The 19,832-nt window shown below is 46.8% G+C and overlaps 1 protein-coding gene across 2 annotated transcripts in view; it reads right to left on the bottom strand.

The window, feature by feature from the left end:
* Window positions 1–226: 226 nt before the first annotated feature.
* Window positions 227–19,832, bottom strand: part of MRAS (muscle RAS oncogene homolog) — a 46,379-nt gene continuing 26,773 nt past the window's right edge. For both annotated transcript variants that reach the window (XM_069984809.1, XM_069984810.1), the window contains exons 2-6: window positions 7,085–7,292; window positions 4,007–4,160; window positions 3,205–3,304; window positions 1,411–1,490; window positions 227–1,301 (exon numbers count right to left, since the gene is read on the bottom strand). In XM_069984809.1, coding sequence (XP_069840910.1) covers window positions 1,202–1,301; window positions 1,411–1,490; window positions 3,205–3,304; window positions 4,007–4,160; window positions 7,085–7,277 — 627 coding nt within the window. In that variant the 5' untranslated portion in view covers window positions 7,278–7,292 and the 3' untranslated portion in view covers window positions 227–1,201. The remainder of the gene's footprint in view (window positions 1,302–1,410; window positions 1,491–3,204; window positions 3,305–4,006; window positions 4,161–7,084; window positions 7,293–19,832) is intronic.

Raw genomic sequence — 19,832 nt, 5'->3', positions numbered from 1 at the left:
GAGATGCCGAATGTTGCAGATTCTTCCCCTCGCTCCGGATTCCTCCTGGATTGATCAGCACATTCATCCTATAAATATAAGATCCCATTTGACCTCCTGGATACGGAATAAGTAGCAGACACTTCCTGAGCTGACGTTCCTACTAAATACGGAATAAGCAGCAGACACTTCCTGAGCTGACGTTCCTACTAAATACGGAATAAGCAGCAGACACTTCCTCCGGAGCTGACGTTCCTACTGTTTTATTCCCCTAAAAATAAGTTAATACATTCACAAGGAAAAAAAAAACAAAAAAACCACAACAGGGTGGGATTAGAGCGGCGGCGGCTTTTCCCACCGTCTGGTAAGTCCCGACGGGTTTCTTGTCTCACTAAAACGCTACTTGACAAGTCGTCACACAAAGCAAAATAGTCGGGGAAGAAAAGGGCCTTTCTCATGGCTGCGGCCCCCTGCTTGGCCCCCGTCCAGGGTTTGACACATTGTCTGGGGTCCCCGCCAACTGGAATGTATTCTCCTTCCCCAAACTCTTATTCATTTCAGATGGGCTGGTTAACCCTCGAGGCGCCGGCCTGTGGTTCGCAGGGGATAGGGGCAGCACCAGAGGGGGGCACCGGGAAGCAAGATACAGCTAAAAAAACATACAAAACTAATGGGTCAGGGGTCCGGACCCTCTGAAGAGAAGAGTCCAGTAATCCTGTATCGTAGCACCGGCAGGGGGATCCGCAGTGTGGGGGTCGTTCCCCCCCCCACCCTGTAATACTGAAGTCTGAGTTGTGGGGGCCTCCATGTTAGTGATGCGGAGTACCAAATACAAAAGTGCAACATCAATCCAGGTGTCTGCGTTCTGGCCCTTTAAGAGCAGCCGCGCTCCCTGGCTCCTAAGTGGTTAACACCGACCAGCCGAGGGTCCGATCTCTTCCTTCTTCCAAAACCTGAAACATTTCATTCCTGCCACAAAAACGGAATAGAAAAAAGTACCACATTATACAGGAAAAAATACATCCGCCCGCCCACAGGGGGAGGGGCCAGTCATCTCCGCCATCTTGTGGGTGGGCCCTGGCAACGATGCCCACCGTATGGCTGAACGTGGTAAACCTGCACTGACGTGGCGGGTCCGGCCCAGCGTCAAGTATCGGAGGAGGCAGCCCCGGGTACAGGACAGGCAGTGGTCGTGCTCAGCAGTTCAGTCAATGCCCCAATGTCACAAAACGGCGCAGAACGGCCTGTGGATCCCCGTCCCGCGGTCACCGCGCCACTTGGTGTTCCTCTTCCGCTTCTGATTCTTCTCTGGAACCTGCTGCCTGCGGTGACACAATGTAACAAAGCAGAGATGTTATACAGGAGATGCTACTGTGTGGCTGTATACTGCATGGAGCAGGCACTGTCCGGTGTATACAACGGCCGTCTCACCTGATCACCCGTACGAGGTCGTGGAAGGCTTTGTCCACGTTCTGGGGGGGATCCTTGGCGCTTGTTTCTATGTAGGGAATCTGAAATCCAAAGAGAAGTTTCTTAGTCAGGAACATAGTCATAAGGTTATAAGACTGTGAAACTACAACTACCAGCATGCCCAGTGACGGGGAACAGCTGCAGAGCCTCAGTATTGTATTCTCTCCAGACACAGTGCTCTCTGCTGCCACCTCTGTCCATGTCAGGAACTGTCCAGAGCAGGAGAGGTTTTCTATGGGGATTTGCTGCTGCTCTGGACAGTTCCTGGCATGGACAGAGGTGGCAGCAGAGAGCACTGTGTCAGACTGGAGAGAATACACCACTTCCTGCAGGACATACAGCAGCTGATAAGTACTGGAAGGCTGGAGATTTTTTTTTTTAATGGAAATAGATTACAGATCTCTGGTACTTTCTAGCACCAGTTGATTTGAAATATTTTTTTGGGGTGAAATATCCCTTTAAAGCTTATGTGTCATTTTAGATTAACCCTTTAGAGTGGTAACAGGTGAGGATAGTGCTGACCCTCCTGAGACCCCCTTCCATGGTGCACAGATATTCGCAGGTTGCACTACCACCTGGACCTGGCACAGCACACACTCCTCTCTGCTATGGCACTGTGCTGTGGTGTGTGGGGGCAGAAGGGGTTACTGATGCACTGGCTTACCAAAGTGCTATGTGACCAGAAGTGACAGAAATAACAGCAGCGCAGCAAGGACAGGGTTACACTGAGTACTGAAGCTTCTGCTGATATGAGAGGAAAGCCTTGATTTACCTTTCAGATTATAAGTGCAGGCTCTCTCGCCTTATCCTGCACCCCCACACCCTACGGTTTTGTCCTGTTCTGTCTGTTTCTACAGGCAGAGTCCAACAACAGACTATTGAAGTAGTCAAACAACAGTAACAGTACAAGACTTAAAAAAAATGATTGCCAGGCTTCTCCTTTAAGTATTGTGTTGCCCCCCAAAAGTTATACAAATCCCCAATATAGACTTATTATGGGAAATGCTTATAAAGGGCTTTTTTCCCTGCACTTACTACTGCATCAAGGCTTCACTTCCTGGATAACCTGGTGATGTCACTTCCTGGATAACCTGGTGATGTCACTTCCTGGATAACCTGGCGATGTCACTTCCTGAATAACCTGGTGATGTCACGCCCTGACTCCCAGAGCTGTGCGGGCTGTGGCTGCTGGAGAGGATGATGGCAGAGGGATGCTCAGTGTCCCTCATTGTCCCTCTGCCATCATCCTCTCCAGCAGCCACAGCCCACACAGCTCCGGGAGTCGGAGTGACGTCACCACGTTACCCAGAAAGTGACATCACCACGTTACCCAGGAAGTGACATCACCACGTTACCCAGGAAGTGACATCACCACGTTACCCAGGAAGTGACATCACCACGTTACCCAGGAAGTGAAGCCTTGATGCAGTAGTAAGTGCAGGGAAAAAAAGCACTTTATAAGCATTTCCCGTAATAAGTGTATACTGGGGATTTGTATAACTTTTGGGGGGCAATACAATACTCTAATAACAATTTTCACCGGACTTCTCCTTTAAAGGGGAATTCCATATAAACATAACTTTTGATATGTTGCTACCCATGATGACAGTAACAATTCCTTCCATACTTGTTATTATCTATTCAGTCTCCTTCCCCCAGTTCTCAGCTTCTGCTTTCTGCTGTCTCCCCCTCCTCCCTTCTGTCCACCAGACCGCGAGGAGCATTGAGTCCCTTCCCATCTGCCCCTGCACTTACGTTGTGTTTTACCGCCATCTCTTTCCCCTGTTCACTTGATATTTTTCTTAAGTGCATCAGATCAACTTTGTTCGCGACCAAAATCATCGGGAAGGAGTCTCTAAAACGGGAAAAACAGATCACGTCCAGGGTCTATGTATATATATATGTATATGTATCTATGTATATGTATCTATGTATTCTCCCTGAAGCTGGAGCGCCCCCTAGGGGCAGTGCTATTCCTTTAAAAGGGTAGGTCACAAAAACTTTTTTTTCTTTCAAATCAACTGTTCCCAGCAAGTGGCAGAGATTTGTAATTTACTTCTATTGAAAAAATCTCCAGTACTCATCAGCTGCTGCATGTCCTGCAGGAAGTGGCGTATTCTCTCAAGTCTGACACAGTGCTCTCTGCTGCCACCTCTGTCCATGTCAGGAACTGTCCAGAGCAGCAGAGGTTTTCAATGGTGAATTGCTGCTGCTCTGGACAGTTCCTGACATGGACAGAGGTGGCAGCAGAGAGCACTGTGTCAGATTGGAGAGAATACACCGCTTTCTGCAGGATATACAGCAGCTGATAAGTACTGGAAGCCTGGAGATTTTTTTTTATAAAAGTAAATTACAAATCTCTGCCACTTGCTGGGACCAGTTGATCTGAAAGAAAACTTCTTGGGGTGAACTACCCCTTTAAGCAGGCGCGCCCCCTAAGGGCAGTGCTATTCCTTTAATGTGAGAGCTGCAGCTTATGGATACAGATAATATATGTGATAAGGATGTATATATCACTGCCCCCCCAGTGTGAGGCCCCCGTGGCCCCTGCTCTCACCGGTCTTTGACCCTGAGGATGAGTTGATGAAATCGATCGACGTGTTCGAAGCTCGCCTTGTCTGTGACGGAGTAGACGATGAGGAATCCATCACCGGTGCGCATGTACTGCTCCCGCATAGCGCTGAACTCCTCCTGCCCCGCCGTGTCCAGCACTGGAGGAGGAAGCACATCATCCACAGTTACATCATCATCATCATCCACCGTTACATCATCATCATCCGTTATCACATCATCATCATCGTCATCCACCGTTACATCATCATCATCATCGTCCACAGTTACATCATCATCCGTTATCACATCATCATCCACCGTCACATCATCATCGTCCACCGTTACATCATCATCCGCCATCACATCATCCTCCGTCACATCTCTGACACAAAGCTTTTCTGTTTATTATATTTCCCCAAATATTATGATTATTATAGAGGCAGAAAAGACAATGGAGTTTGGCGGACAATGCGGCGTCCATAAAAGAATATAGTGCACCCCTCCTCCATGCTTTACCCTGCAGCTCTGCTCCTCCTCCATGCTTTACCCTGCAGCTCTGCTCCTCCTCCATGCTTTACCCTGCAGCTCTGCCCCCTCCTCCATGCTTTACCCTGAAGCTCTGCTCCTCCTCCATGCTTTACCCTGCAGCTCTGCCCCCTCCTCCATGCTTAACCCTGAAGCTCTGCTCCTCCTCCATGCTTTACCCTGCAACTCTGCTCCTCCTCCATGCTTTACACTGCAGCTCTGCCCCCTCCTCCATGCTTTACACTGCAGCTATGCTCCTTCTCCATGCTTTACCCTGCAGCTCTGCCCCCTCCTCCATGCTTTACCCTGAAGCTCTGCTCCTCCTCCATGCTTTACCCTGCAGCTCTGCCTCCTCCTCCATGCTTTACCCTGAAGCTCTGCTCCTCCTCCATGCTTTACCCTGCAGCTCTGCCCCCTCCTCCATGCTTAACCCTGAAGCTCTGCTCCTCCTCCATGCTTTTCCCTGCAACTCTGCTCCTCCTCCATGCTTTACACTGCAGCTCTGCCCCCTCCTCCATGCTTTACACTGCAGCTATGCTCCTTCTCCATGCTTTACACTGCAGCTCTGCCCCCTCCTCCATGCTTTACACTGCAGCTCTGTACCTCCTCTATGCTTTACCCTGCAACTCTGCCACCTCCTCCATGCTTTACTCTGCAACTCTGCCACCTCCTCCATGCTTTACCCTGCAACTCTGCCACCTCCTCCATGCTTTACACTGCAGCTCTGCTCCCCCTCCATGCTTTACACTGCAGCTCTGCTCCCCCTCCATGCTTTACACTGCAGCTCTGCTCCCCCTCCATGCTTTACACTGCAGCTCTGCACCTCCTCCTCCATGCTTTACACTGCAACTCTGCACCTCCTCCTCCATGCTTTACACTGCAGCTCTGCTCCTCCTCCATGCTTTACACTGCAGCTCTATACCTCCTCCTCCCTGCTTTACACTGCAGCTCTATACCTCCTCCTCCATGCTTTACACTGCAACTCTGCACCTCCTCCTCCATGCTTTACACTGCAGCTCTACTCCTCCTCCTCCATGCTTTACACTGCAGCTCTATACCTCCTCCTCCATGCTTTACACTGCAGCTCGGCTTGTTCAGATTGGCTGCTGTGTATACGCCCAAGCACATTTCACTGCACAAGGAGATGATTTTTATTACGGTAAGGAACTAAATAAAAGGGGTTATCTAGTGCTACAAAAACATGGCCGCTTTCTTGTAAAGACAGTACAACTTTTGTCTCCTGATCAGGTGCTGTTTGTAATTAAGCTCCATTCACTTTAATAGAATTGAGTTACAAAACTTGCACCCAAACTAGAGACAAGAGCAGCCATGTTTTTGTAGTGCAGGAGAACCCCTTTAAGGGATATAACCAGAAAAAATTGCTGCATATGTGGTGGAGCCTTGACAAGGAGGAGGAGCTACTACAAGAGCACTCAGTGTCTGGGAGGAGACAGTCAGTGCTCTAATATAACCACCAGGGGGAGCCAGTGATCTGGGACCCTGCACTGTCCCGTACGCTGCAGATGGATCAGGATATTGCACATCAGTGGCAGCAGCAGCAGCAACGGGCAGCAGTGGCAGCTCTTACTTGCCTGCACAGGTCATTGCTGCTGGGTGGGTGTGGCTGGACTCGCCATGACGTATTAAGGAGCGGCCGCGATAAAAAAAGAGAAACTGCAAATGTGAGACTGACGGGATCTTGGCAGGGTCGGCTTATAATGGATTAACCCCTTCAGGGCTGCACACCCGAGCTGGGAACCCCGCAGGGCAGCTGCTGCTCACCGCCTTCTCATCTCACGTGAGATCCTGTGCTTCTGGCATGACTTGTGGTTAAAGGTCTTATCCAGGATCTTACCCATAGGGAGGGCAGCTCTGGAGGTGACTGAAAGACCTGATGTAACTGCAGAATAGTGAGTGCAGCTCCGAAGGAGAAGACATGATGTAATGGCAGAATAGTGAGTGCAGCTCTGGGATAGAAGACCTGATGTAACGGCAGAATAGTGAGTGCAGCTCTGAAGAAGACATGATGTAACGGCAGAATAGTGAGTGCAACTCTGGAATAGAAGACCTGATGTAACGGCAGAATAGTGAGTGCAGCTCTGGAGAAGACGACATGATGTAATAGCAGAATAGTTAGGGCAGCTCTGGAGGATAAGACCTGATGTAACGGCAGAATAGTGAGTGCAGCTCTGGAGAAGACGACATGATGTAATAGCAGAATAGTTAGGGCAGCTCTGGAGGATAAGACATGATGGAACAGAATAGTGAGTGCAGCTCTGGAGGAAATCAGCACAAAATCTGTAAAGTAAATGATCAGTAATGCGGGGTGTATAGGAGTGATGGTGCGGGCGGCTGGTGTCCGATCACACTGGGCCTGAAGCTTTGGCTGTGAATGACATACTGCGCTTCTGCCATGTAAGCCATTCTGGGGATGAGAGGGATGAGAACCTGGCAGCGTGGGCCACGTCCCCCCTATAACAGGCAAAGACTCTCCCATCTATTCAGGGCTGTGAGAAAGCTAGGTGACAGAGCAGACAATGCGGCATTGTTCTCTCACCGTCCAGGATGGCCCACTGGCCGTCGATCTCTGTGTGCTTCAGGTAGGAGTCCTCGATGGTGGGGTCATAATCCGGCACAAATATCTTCTGGAAGAACTGGATGGTGAGCGCGCTCTTCCCCACGCCCCCGTCGCCCACCACCACCAGCTTGTACGTGGGCAGGTTGTCGCTCAGGACGGCGCTGGTGGCCATCTTGTCCTACAGTTCCTGCAGAGATAGAGAAGATTAGTCAGAGTAAGAAGCCGGATGCAGAGGACGGAAAGGGTTAAAGGAAAGTTACACAACTCAGCAACGAGGAATCGGCGAGAGGGAACCATCCCGCGGTGACAACACAACCTACAACACTGAGGAAGTCCTCTAATCCGGCATCTGATGCTCCAGAACCAGGCGGCACCAGCCCCGGCCACCTCTCCGATGGTACCCCCCCCTCCCACCCCCACCCCCGTCAGGGATAAGCAGGACGCGGTCACACTGCACAGTCCAATTGTGACTTTTTTTCATCAATTTCCACAAAGATCAAAAGTATAAACCGCAATGTGTGAATCCGCCATCACTGTGACCGATGACTATGAGGGACTGACAGGGGATCAGCAGAGGGATCACAGATCTGCGGATCCACCATCATCTGGATAAGGTTCTAATGGCGAGAACAGACCACAGGGATAAAACTATTACAAGCTAAGGGGGGAGATGGAGGCTACCCGCCATTATAAGAACCTTAACTAATCCGACAAATATCAGTACGGTATAATATGGGGATGGTACAGGATGATATAGGGATGGTATAATATGGGGATGGTATGATATAGGGATGATACAGAGGTGGTATAATATGGGCATGGTACAATATGGGGATGGTACAGGATGATATGGGGATGGAACAAGATGGGGATGGTATAATATGGGGATGATACAGAGGTGGTATAATATGGGGATGGTACAGGATGATATGGGGGATGGTATAATATGGGGATGGTACAAGATGGGGATGGTATAATATGGGGATGATACGGAGGTGGTATAATATGGGGAGGGTACGAGATGATATGGGGGATGGTATAATATGGGGATGATACAGAGGTGGTATAATATGGGGATGGTACAGAGGTGGTATAATATGGGGATGGTACAGGATGATATGGGGGATGGTATAATATAGGGATGGAACAAGATGGGGATGGTATAATATGGGGATGGAACAAGATGGGGATGGTATAATATGGGGATGGTATAATATGGGGATGGTACAGAGGTGGTATAATATGGGGATGGTACAGGATGATATGGGGGATGGTATGATATAGGGATGATACGGAGGTGGTATATTATAGGGATGGTACAGGATGACTCTACAGGTGCCCCATACCCCCTCTCCTTATATATAATAGTGGGATGTGATGACACCTCCATACACAGTGGGGTGCAGGGTCATCCATCTACAGTCAGGTATGGATCGGCCGACGACCACCACCAGGTGCACAAGGGTTAATGCGCCATGGCGGAGCATGCGGCACCGGATTCCACAGAGACATCAGAAATCCTTCAGATTCACATTTCCAGAGAAGCAGTTCTGGTATCTGTGGCAACGTGTGATGTCTAAATTGTCTAATCCCATTACACCCCCCACAAAAGGCAAATTATAGCTGCCGAGCCTTAACCCTCCCCTTCCCCGATATGTGAGCGTCTCCCCGAGAAGCTGCCAGCACTGAGAGAAGAACAAATACCGCAACCTCCGTGCAGGTAAAGAAGACCGCACACTACATATACCAGCCATACTACAGGTGGACACAGCGGGTCAGCCGGAACGTAACCGCCACAACCCTAACCAGTGACTGCACATGTATACCCACGACCCCTGACCTCACCTATATATCAGCACAACAGTCGCAGCCTCTGCACCATACATAGGGGGCGCTATTATACTGGCCCATATATACATTATATATATTATTACAGGTGAGCCCACAGGATCTGCTTAGGGTGTGAATGGGTTAAACACGACCCCCCCCCCCTCCCAGGAATTGTTCAGAATATTCCTACAGTTTCTTCGATAACAGATTCCTCCTCCTTTCTATCACTTTCTATGGTGCCAGCTTCTATTCTTTGCACCAGAGTGGAGTATTATACCGCTCAGCGGCTGCAGCGTGAAATTGTGCAAATCACTTCTAAGTAATAGCGGAAAGTCCAAGAGTGTGAGAGCTGGGGGGGGGGGGGGGGGTATGTGTGACTATATATATAACGGAGGAGTGGTAATAAACTGTATATACACCCCTCCCCCCATCACCTTCTATATAGGAGCAGTATTATAGTAGTTATATCCCTGTATATAGGAGCAGTATTATAGTAGTTATATCCCTGTATATAGGAGCAGTATTATAGTAGTTATATTCCTGTATATAGGGGGCAGTATTATAGTAGTTATATTCCTGTATATAGGGAGCAGTATTATAGTAGTTATATTCCTGTATATAGGAGCAGTATTATAGTAGTTATAGTCCTGTATATAGGAGCAGTATTATAGTAGTTATATTCCTGTATATAGGAGCAGTATTATAGTAGTAATTATATTCCTGTATATAGGAGTATTATAGTAGTAATTATATTCCTGTATATAGGAGCAGTATTATAGTAGTTATATTCCTGTATATAGGAGCAGTATTATAGTAGTTATATTCCTGTATATAGGAGCAGTATTATAGTAGTTATATTCCTGTATATAGGAGCAGTATTATAGTAGTTATATTCCTGTATATAGGGGGCAGTATTATAGTAGTTATATTCCTGTATATAGGGAGCAGTATTATAGTAGTATATTCCTGTATATAGGAGCAGTATTATAGTAGTTATATTCTTGTATATAGGAGCAGTATTATAGTAGTTATATTCCTATATATAGGGGCAGTACTATAGTAGTTATATTCCTGTATATAGGGGCAGTATTATAGTAGTTATATCCCTGTATATAGGAGCAGTATTATATTAGTTATATTCCTGTATATAGGGGCAGTATTATAGTAGTTATATGCGGTTCAGGGAAGAAACAGAGTGCTGCACCTCACACCTATGGCCGATACTAGTGCCGCTAGGCTAAATAAAAAACACATCAGAATTTTGTGTATGAATTGATCAAGCCATACTGCCCCATGTACCTCGTGCAGGTATCTGATACACATGGGTCCCTACACTAAGTCCACACCGTGCCAGTCAGTGGCCACCAACCCCGCAGGCGTGCACAGCCAGGGAACGGGGGCCATGGGACGGCCCTGCGACCCCCATGCCACAGGACCAGACCCAAAAACACCACACCAGAACCCGGCCAGCACCGCCGGCGGAGAAGGTCGCCCCCAAACAGCACAAGTCTGGATGAGGTATTGCGCTCACCATAGCTGCTGCAGACAGAATGGGAAAAAACAGGAGGGATTAAAACCATGTGCACTCAGGTGTCTCCTGCTAATTGCGGTCATGTGGGTCTCACCAGGTGGAGTGCAAAACACGGAGAAAAGAGAGAAACAAAATGCGGTTCAGGGAAGAAACAGAGTGCTGCACCTCACACCTATGGCTGATACTAGTGCCGCTTGGCTAAATAAAAAACACATCAGAATTTTGTGTATGATTTGATCAAGCCATACTGCCCCATGTATCATCGTGCCGGTATCTGATACACATGGGTCCCTACACTAAGTCCACACCGTGCCAGTCAGTGGCCACCAACCCCGCAGGCACGCACAGTCAGGGAACGGGGGCCATTCCGTGGCCCCCCTTCTCTGCTTGCGCATGTTTTGCGGGGATTGTGGTTGCTGACCGGCACAGTGATGTTTTTTGGTTAGGGACTCATGTGTATCAGAAGACCTGCACGTGGTACATGAGGCAATATGGTTTGGCCAAATTATATACTAACTTCTGATGTTGGTTTTAAATGTAGCTGAATAAGCTTTCGTGTCAGCCATGGGTGCGATGTGCAGCCATTTCTGTCTTTTTGGCTTGTGCATATTATAGTAGTTATATTCCTGTATATAGTAGTTATATTCCTGTATATAGGAGCAGTATTATAGTAGTTATATTCCTGTATATAGGAGACAGTATTATAGTAGTTATATTCCTGTATATAGGAGCAGTATTATAGCAGTTATATTCCTGTATATAGGAGCAGTATTATAGCAGTTATATTCCTGTATATAGGAGCAGTATTATAGTAGTTATATTCCTGTATATAGGAGCAGTATTATAGTAGTTATATTCCTGTATATCGGAGCAGTATTATAGTAGTTATATTCCTGTATATCGGAGCAGTATTATAGCAGTTATATCCCTGTATATAGGAGCAGTATTATAGCAGTTATATTCCTGTATATAGGAGCAGTATTATAGTAGTTATATTCCTGTATATAGGAGCAGTATTATAGTAGTATATTCTTGTTTATAGGAGCAGTATTATAGTAGTTATATCCCTGTATATAGGAGCAGTATTATAGTAGTTATATTCCTGTATATAGGAGCAGTATTATAGCAGTTATATTCCTGTATATAGGAGTATTATAGTAGTTATATCCCTGTATATAGGAGCAGTATTATAGTAGTTATATTTTTGCACATAAGAGACAGTATTGTAACCATAAATGTGTTTAGTGTAGTGTCACCCATCCTTATGATTTCTGCATCTTTCTATGAATATCCCCAGTGAGTGGAGTTCCCCTTTAAGCCTTTGTTCCTTCTCATTTCCGCCTTGTAATCCATTATCTCCCTCTCTATAAATCCTGGCTCCTCGCGGCCTCGATACGCTCTGAATCCAGATATTCTGCTTCGCAGCAACGTGGCAAAAATCTGAGCATTTCTTCCAAGCCGCCTCAGATCCTTTCAACAATCAACCGGCACGAATGTTAATGAGATCGCGGAGCGCTGGATGTTCTGACGGATGATGGAGGAGAATGGCGCTAATTGCTGTTTGCCGCGATGCAGAATGTTAACCCTCTCCTGCGCTCTACAGAATGAGTGCGGAGGTTTAGAGGCGGCCACATGGCCCTGCCGCCTCTCCGCCAGCTGGCGACACACATTCCCCCGATGTCACTGTACATGACAGCCTCCTGCGAGGATCACATGATCAGACACGAAATCTACAAAGAATCGCATCGTCCTCTATATATCATGTGTTTACTTCGGTCACATCCAGAGCTGCAAGAGAAAGTTGCTGTGTAGTATTAGCAGTATGGCGGCAGGACTTCACGGGCAGACGCAGCCCCTGCTGCTTCACAGTCTGGACACAATGCTTCCTAGGAACATTAGCCTCCTGCAGCTTGTGGGGTGACTAGAGTAGAAGATATAATGTCTTGTAGGGCAGTCACATTATGCTGTATACTCATCCCCCCGACAAATCAAACCCCAGATCGATCCACCCAGGAACGCAGAGGATTCTGGATTATCAGAAGGCCATAGAAAAGTATAAGTGTCTGTGCCGGATTATCAAATCCCGTATAATGTCTGATAATCCATCACCTCGAAGAACGTTACTGTATGGACCCGTGTTACGCGGACCGTGCGAAACATGAGGGCGACTGTATAGCCGTATACACTCATCTATATGGTGGAGGACTGTACAGCCGTATACACTCATCTATATGGTGGAGGATTGTACAGCCGTATACACTCATCTATATGGTGGAGGACTGTACAGCCGTATACACTCATCTATATGGTGGAGGACTGTATAGCCGTATACACTCATCTATATGGTGGAGGACTGTACAGCCGTATACACTCATCTATATGGTGGAGGATTGTACAGCCGTATACACTCATCTATATGGTGGAGGACTGTACAGCCGTATACACTCATCTATATGGAGGATTGTACAGCCGTATACACTCATCTATATGGTGGACTGTACAGCCGTATACACTCATCTATATGGTGGAGGATTGTACAGCCGTATACACTCATCTATATGGTGGAGGACTGTACAGCCGTATACACTCATCTATATGGTGGAGGATTGTACAGCCGTATACACTCATCTATATGGTGGAGGACTGTACAGCCGTATACACTCATCTATATGGAGGATTGTACAGCCGTATACACTCATCTATATGGTGGACTGTACAGCCGTATACACTCATCTATATGGAGGATTGTACAGCCGTATACACTCATCTATATGGTGGACTGTACAGCCGTATACACTCATCTATATGGTGGAGGACTGTACAGCCGTATACACTCATCTATATGGTGGAGGACTGTACAGCCGTATACACTCATCTATATGGTGGAGGATTGTACAGCCGTATACACTCATCTATATGGTGGAGGACTGTACAGCCGTATACACTCATCTATATGGAGGATTGTACAGCCGTATACACTCATCTATATGGTGGACTGTACAGCCGTATACACTCATCTATATGGTGGAGGACTGTATAGCCGTATACACTCATCTATATGGTGGAGGACTGTACAGCCGTATACACTCATCTATATGGTGGAGGACTGTACAACCGTATACACTCATCTATATGGTGGAGGACTGTACAGCCGTATACACTCATCTATATGGTGGAGGACTGTACAGCCGTATACACTCATCTATATGGTGGACTGTACAGCCGTATACGCTCATCTATATGGTGGACTGTACAGCCGTATACACTCATCTATAGGCTGGGTTCACACACAGTATATTTCATGCAGTATTTGGTCCTCATGTCAGGTCCTCATGGCAACCAAAACCAGGAGTGGATTGAAAACACAGAAAGGCTATGTCCACATAATGTTGTAATTAAGTGGATGGCCGTCATTTAATGGCAAATATTTGCTGTTATTTTAAAACAACGGCCGTTGTATTGAAATAATGGCCGTTATTTACTGTTATATGGCGGCCATCCACTCAATTTCAACATTGTGTGAACAGAGCCTTTCTGTGTGTTTAATCCACTCCTGGTTTTGGTTGCTATGAGGACCTGACATAAGGACCAAATACTGCATGAAATATACTGTGTGTGAACCTAGCCATATGGTGGAGGACTGTACAGCCGTATACACTCATCTATATGGTGGAGGACTGTATAGCCGTATACACTCATCTATATGGTGGAGGACTGTATAGCCGTATACACTCATCTATATGGAGGACTGTACAGCCGTATACACTCATCTATACAGACGCCATAATTGGCACATGCCAGTACCGCGCCAGTCACCGCAGATGATAATTAAGTAAATCTGCTGTGTGACGGTGTCGGTGCTGCGGTATCTCTGCTCAGAACGGACATGTCCAGAGCCATCTGCTCCCTGTCTGCACCCGACCGACTCACCCTGCAGATTCACTGAGACCTGCGGGCGCTGCCACATATGTACTGCCAGCTCAGATGGCGCCACAGGTGGTGAGGGGGGGGGGGGGGGGGAAGCTCACTGTGATGAGGAGGGGGGGGGGGGGGGGGGAAGCATGTCCTGTACGCGGAGGGGTGATGGGTCCCGTACTCGGAGGCTATCCCCAGCATTACCTCACTGTGTCCGGGTGTAAAGCTGCTGTGACAGGGATGGGGAGGCTCTGCCTGGCAGCGCCATCTGTGAGGGCGAACTGAACTGCCATGTAACGTATAACGTCTGCGGGGTGCAGTGATGACATCATAGCTTAGCCTAATGCTGCGTTTACACGGTTTACATGGTTAGGGGCACGATTATTGTTCGAATTTTCGCACCATTGATCGCATTTGAGCGATAATCGTTCTGTGTGAAGACAACAAACTATCAAGCAACAAGCGAGAAGTCGTTTAATTTAATCTTTCAACATGTTCTCAAATCGTCGTTTGTTGTTCGCAGTGGTAAGGAGGGAAGGCTCGCTAAAAATTTGCAGATCGCTTCGTGTAAACAGTCTTAAAGATTCACGCTATGTGAAAGATGGGCTTAAGCGATCTTAAAAATGATCGCAATAACAATTTTTCTTACAAATTTTCTAACGATGTATTCGTATACACATTGATCGTTATAAAAATTTGTTGCTTCAAAATCGTTGAACGGTTGATTGGGCGAATTATCGCTTCATGTAAACGCAGCATTAGTCATCAGAGCAGTGATGTCACAGGTGTCATATGACTCATACAGAATGTGTTCCATAATCTAAAAGAAAATACAATGATTGAGTAACACGAGAGTCGTCTTAAAGGGACAAGCACCCTTACGTCAATTGCAATTTGTCCATATTACCGGCTATTTTATGTTAGAGACTCATGTGACTGATATCAGCCGCTCCTCTTATAACGCTCCAGCACTGATATAATCTCCAGACATTACATCATATGTGACTGATATCAGCCGCTCCTCTTATAACGCTCCAGTACTGATATAACCTCCTATTACATCATATGTGACTGATATCAGCCGCTCCTCTTATAACGCTCCAGTACTGATATAACCTCCTATTACATCATATGTGACTGATATCAGCCGCTCCTCTTATAACGCTCCAGCACTGATATAACCTCCTATTACATCATATGTGACTGATATCAGCCGCTCCTCTTATAACGCTCCAGTACTGATATAACCTCCTATTACATCATATGTGACTGATATCAGCCGCTTCTCTTATAACGCTCCAGCACTGATATAACCTCCTATTACATCATATGTGACTGATATCAGCCCCTCCTCTTATAACGCTCCAGCACTGATATAACCTCCTATTACATTATATGTGACTGATATCAGCCGCTCCTCTTATAACGCTCCAGCACTGATATAACCTCCTATTACATCCTATGTGACTGATATCAGCCGCTCCCCTTATAACGCTCCAGCACTGATATAACCTCCTATGACATCATATGTGACTGATATCAGCCGCTCCTCTTATAACGCTCCAGTACTGATATAACCTCCTATTACATCATATGTGACTGATATCAGCCGCTCCTCTTATAACGCTCCAGTACTGATATAACCTATTACATCATATGTGACTGATATCAGCCGCTCCTCTTATAACGCTCCAGTACTGATATAACCTCCAGACAATACATCCTGTGTGACTGATATCAGCCGCTCCTCTTATAACGCTCCAGTACTGATATAACCTCCTATTACATTATATGTGACTGATATCAGCCGCTCCTCTTATAATGCTCCAGTACTGATATATCCTCCTATTACATCATATGTGACTGATATCAGCCGCTCCTTATAACGCTGCAGCACTTATATAACCTCCTATTACATCCTATGTGACTGATGTCAGCCGCTCCTCTTATAACGCTCCAGTACTATTATAGGATGAGGACTCTTGTATTATACAATATATTGATCATGCAGGGAATAGCTCGGATATGGGATGTGGACACCTCAGTCTCGCACTTCATCATCTCGGAGGAGGGAAAAGACCAGGAATCCCCTCTAGTGCTGCCGCTGATGATGATGTCACCATGGAGACGCTGATCGCCGCTCCTGCATCCGGATCTCACTGAACATTTACTGTGACAAACAGCTACACGGAGATGTAGAGGAGCCGGTGCGGGATGGGAAGAGGATGCCGACCCCCCGCCGGTCCTCACAGCATCAGAGGGAACAGATAATAGTGAGGGACACATGACACAACCAAACCTGGGCCCCCCAGAACATGAATGGGGTCATTAGGGGATCTGGTAGAGAAATCTAGTGGAAAGGAAATGTGACCAGAGCCTGAGACTGCCCTGCACTGATACACTGTACCGACAGATACAGCGCAAGATACAGCGACGGATACACTGTACCGACAGATACAGCAACGGATACACTGTACCAACAGATACAGAGAGCGTGAGATACAGCGATGGATACACTGTACCGACAGATACAGCGACGGATACACTGTACCATCAGATACAGAGACCGCATCAGATACAGCAACAGATACACCGTGAGATACAGCGACGGATACACTGTACCATCAGATACAGAGACAGATACAGCGACGGATACACTGTACCAACAGATACAGAGAGCGGGAGATACAGCGATGGATACAACATTAGATACAGCGCGAGATACAGCGACGGATACACTGTACCATCAGATACAGAGACAGATACAGCAACGGATTCACTGTGCCAAACCATCAGCCCTGCTCTAGATCAGGACAGGGTCAACCATGTATGCGCCCATTCACTGACAGCAAGCAGGGTGCATATAAAGATACAGTAAAATCCCTTAGAAAATCAATGGCAACAAACATTTTCTTTGTGTGAAAACTGCAGTCATAAGTGACAGCGGCTACAGGAGGCTCCAATATCACATATATATCACACTATATCACACATCATATATTACAACACGCCTGCTGCCACCACTAATACACAGATCAATCAGAAACATCTCTCACAGATGGCCGATTACTGAGATCCCACCCCATAGACATCCACCAATGTAATCTTCTGGAGAGTACTGCAACTGCCAGCAGAATAGTGATCGCTGCTCTGGGGTATAATACAGGATGTAACTCAGGATCAGTAATGTAATGTATGTACACAGTGACCCCACCAGCAGAATAGTGAGTGCAGCTCTAGAGTATAATACAGGATTTATCTCAGGATCAGTAATGTATGTACACAGTGACCCCACCAGCAGAATAGTGAGTGCAGCTCTGGAGTATAATACAGGATGTAACTCAGGATCAGTACAGGATCAGTAATGTAATGTGTGTACACAGTGACCTCACCAGCAGAATAGTGAGTGCAGCTCTGGAGTATAATACAGGATGTAACTCAGGATCAGTAATGTAATGTATGTACACAGTGACCCCACCAGCAGAATAGTGATTACAGCTCTGAGGTATAATACAGGATGTAACTCAGGATCAGTAATGTAATGTATGTACACAGTGACCCCACCAGCAGAATAGTGAGTGCAGCTCTGGAGTTTAATACAGGTCAGGTAATGTGTTATAATTTATGCAGGTGCATTATGGGGAAAATTTATGAAAGGGTGTAAATATACACCTGGTGTAAAGTGCTCACAGCAGCCAATCACAGCTCAGCTTTCAGCTCTGGTAGAATATAAGAGGAGCTGTGATTGGCTGCTGTGGGCATATAATACCCTTTCATACATCTCCCCCTTTATGTATAAATTATAAGGTTGGGACCTCAGTTGCTGATTTCTTTGCTGTTGAAAAATGTGCTGAAGTAGGATTCAGACGCTTTGGTAGTTTGGTTGGAGAATACATTAGATAAGTCTCTATCATGGACCCTTCTCCCGGATTAGCTCTGGGTCTTAGGGTGTGGCCCCCCCTCCAGCCCCTCCTCTAGCAGTGTGGCTCCTCCTCCAGCCATATGGCCCCTCCTCCAGCTATATGGCCCCTCCTCCAGCCCCGCGTTCCGCTCCCCTGAGGGTCACATGATTAAGCTTTTCTTTACACAAGGTGTTTTGTAATCTCGAGTTCTCGTTACATAATTTCTGTTTATACAACATTTTAGCACAAGTGAATTTCTAGATTCCGGAAAAGATTTTTCGCGGATTATTGCCTTAAAGGGATAAGCGCCAAAATTAAAAAGAAGATTTTACAATTAACCCTTGATGGCAACTTAACCTGTTGTGTGCCGGATGTTATTGTGCTGATGGATTTCTGTATAATTGCAGTTACAGTCTCCATGTTTCCTCTATGAGGGTCTTCCAGGAATCAGCCTCTGGGTCAGGATTCTCCCAACCTGCGACCTGTGCAAAATTACAACTCTCATCATCCCCCAACATAGTCACTGCAAAAGCTTTAGGAGCCTCAGAACCAAAGGCCGACACCGCTCAGGGCATGATGGGAGTTATATAAATGCTCTGCAACATTGTAGCCACTTCTATGTGACATCACAGGATGGCTCCCCCCACTGTGATATTATAGGGGTCTTATCACTCACCGAACCCCCAGGATCATCCATTGATATATAGTTGGGGTCCTATCCCTATATATTTGGGGTCCTATTCCTCATGAGACCCCCCAGAATCATCCATTGATATATATATTTGGGGTCCTATCCCTCATGAGACCCCCCAGGATCATCCATTGATATATATTTGGGGTCCTATCCCTCATGAGACCCCCAGGATCATCCATTGATATATATTTTGGGTCCTATCCCTCATGAGACCCCCCAGAATCATCCATTGATATATATATTTGGGGTCCTATCCCTCATGAGACCCCCCAGGATCATCCATTGATATATATTTGGGGTCCTATCCCTCATGAGACCCCCCAGGTTCATCCATTGATATATATTTGGGGTCCTATCCCTCATGAGACCCCCAGGATCATCCATTGATATATATTTGGGGTCCTATTCCTCATGAGACCCCCCAGGATCATCCACTGATGGCCTATAATAAGGATAGGTCAGCCACATTCCTGGAGAGCCCTCTAAGCCGGGGATGGGGGTCCTTCAGCCCTCCTGCTAAAGCTTTGGCTGTCTAGACATGATGGGGATTGTAGTTCTGCAACAGCTGCAGTGCGACAGGTATAAAGACGGGAGGGGGGTTTGGACATAGACTGCCGTTGTGGATTGGTTGTTGCGGTTTTTACATTATATTCATATAATAGACGGGAAACAGTCAACACGGCCGGACTGAAAGTGAAGCAGGAACCGACTGCTCCCTCCACACACACCAGCACCTTCCCCTGAATCAACAAATATTCCTTCACAGACGGAGACCGGGGGCGATATATACACACAGTTTTGGTGATATATATATAGTTGTGGACGATTGAGCTTGTAGTAGCACTGAAAGCTGAC

This window comes from Dendropsophus ebraccatus, chromosome 9, assembly GCF_027789765.1.
Source record: "Dendropsophus ebraccatus isolate aDenEbr1 chromosome 9, aDenEbr1.pat, whole genome shotgun sequence".
In the NCBI taxonomy this organism is placed as follows: domain Eukaryota; kingdom Metazoa; phylum Chordata; class Amphibia; order Anura; family Hylidae; genus Dendropsophus; species Dendropsophus ebraccatus.
Note: the sequence above shows the minus strand (reverse complement) of the source record. Positions and strands in the feature narration are given on the sequence as shown.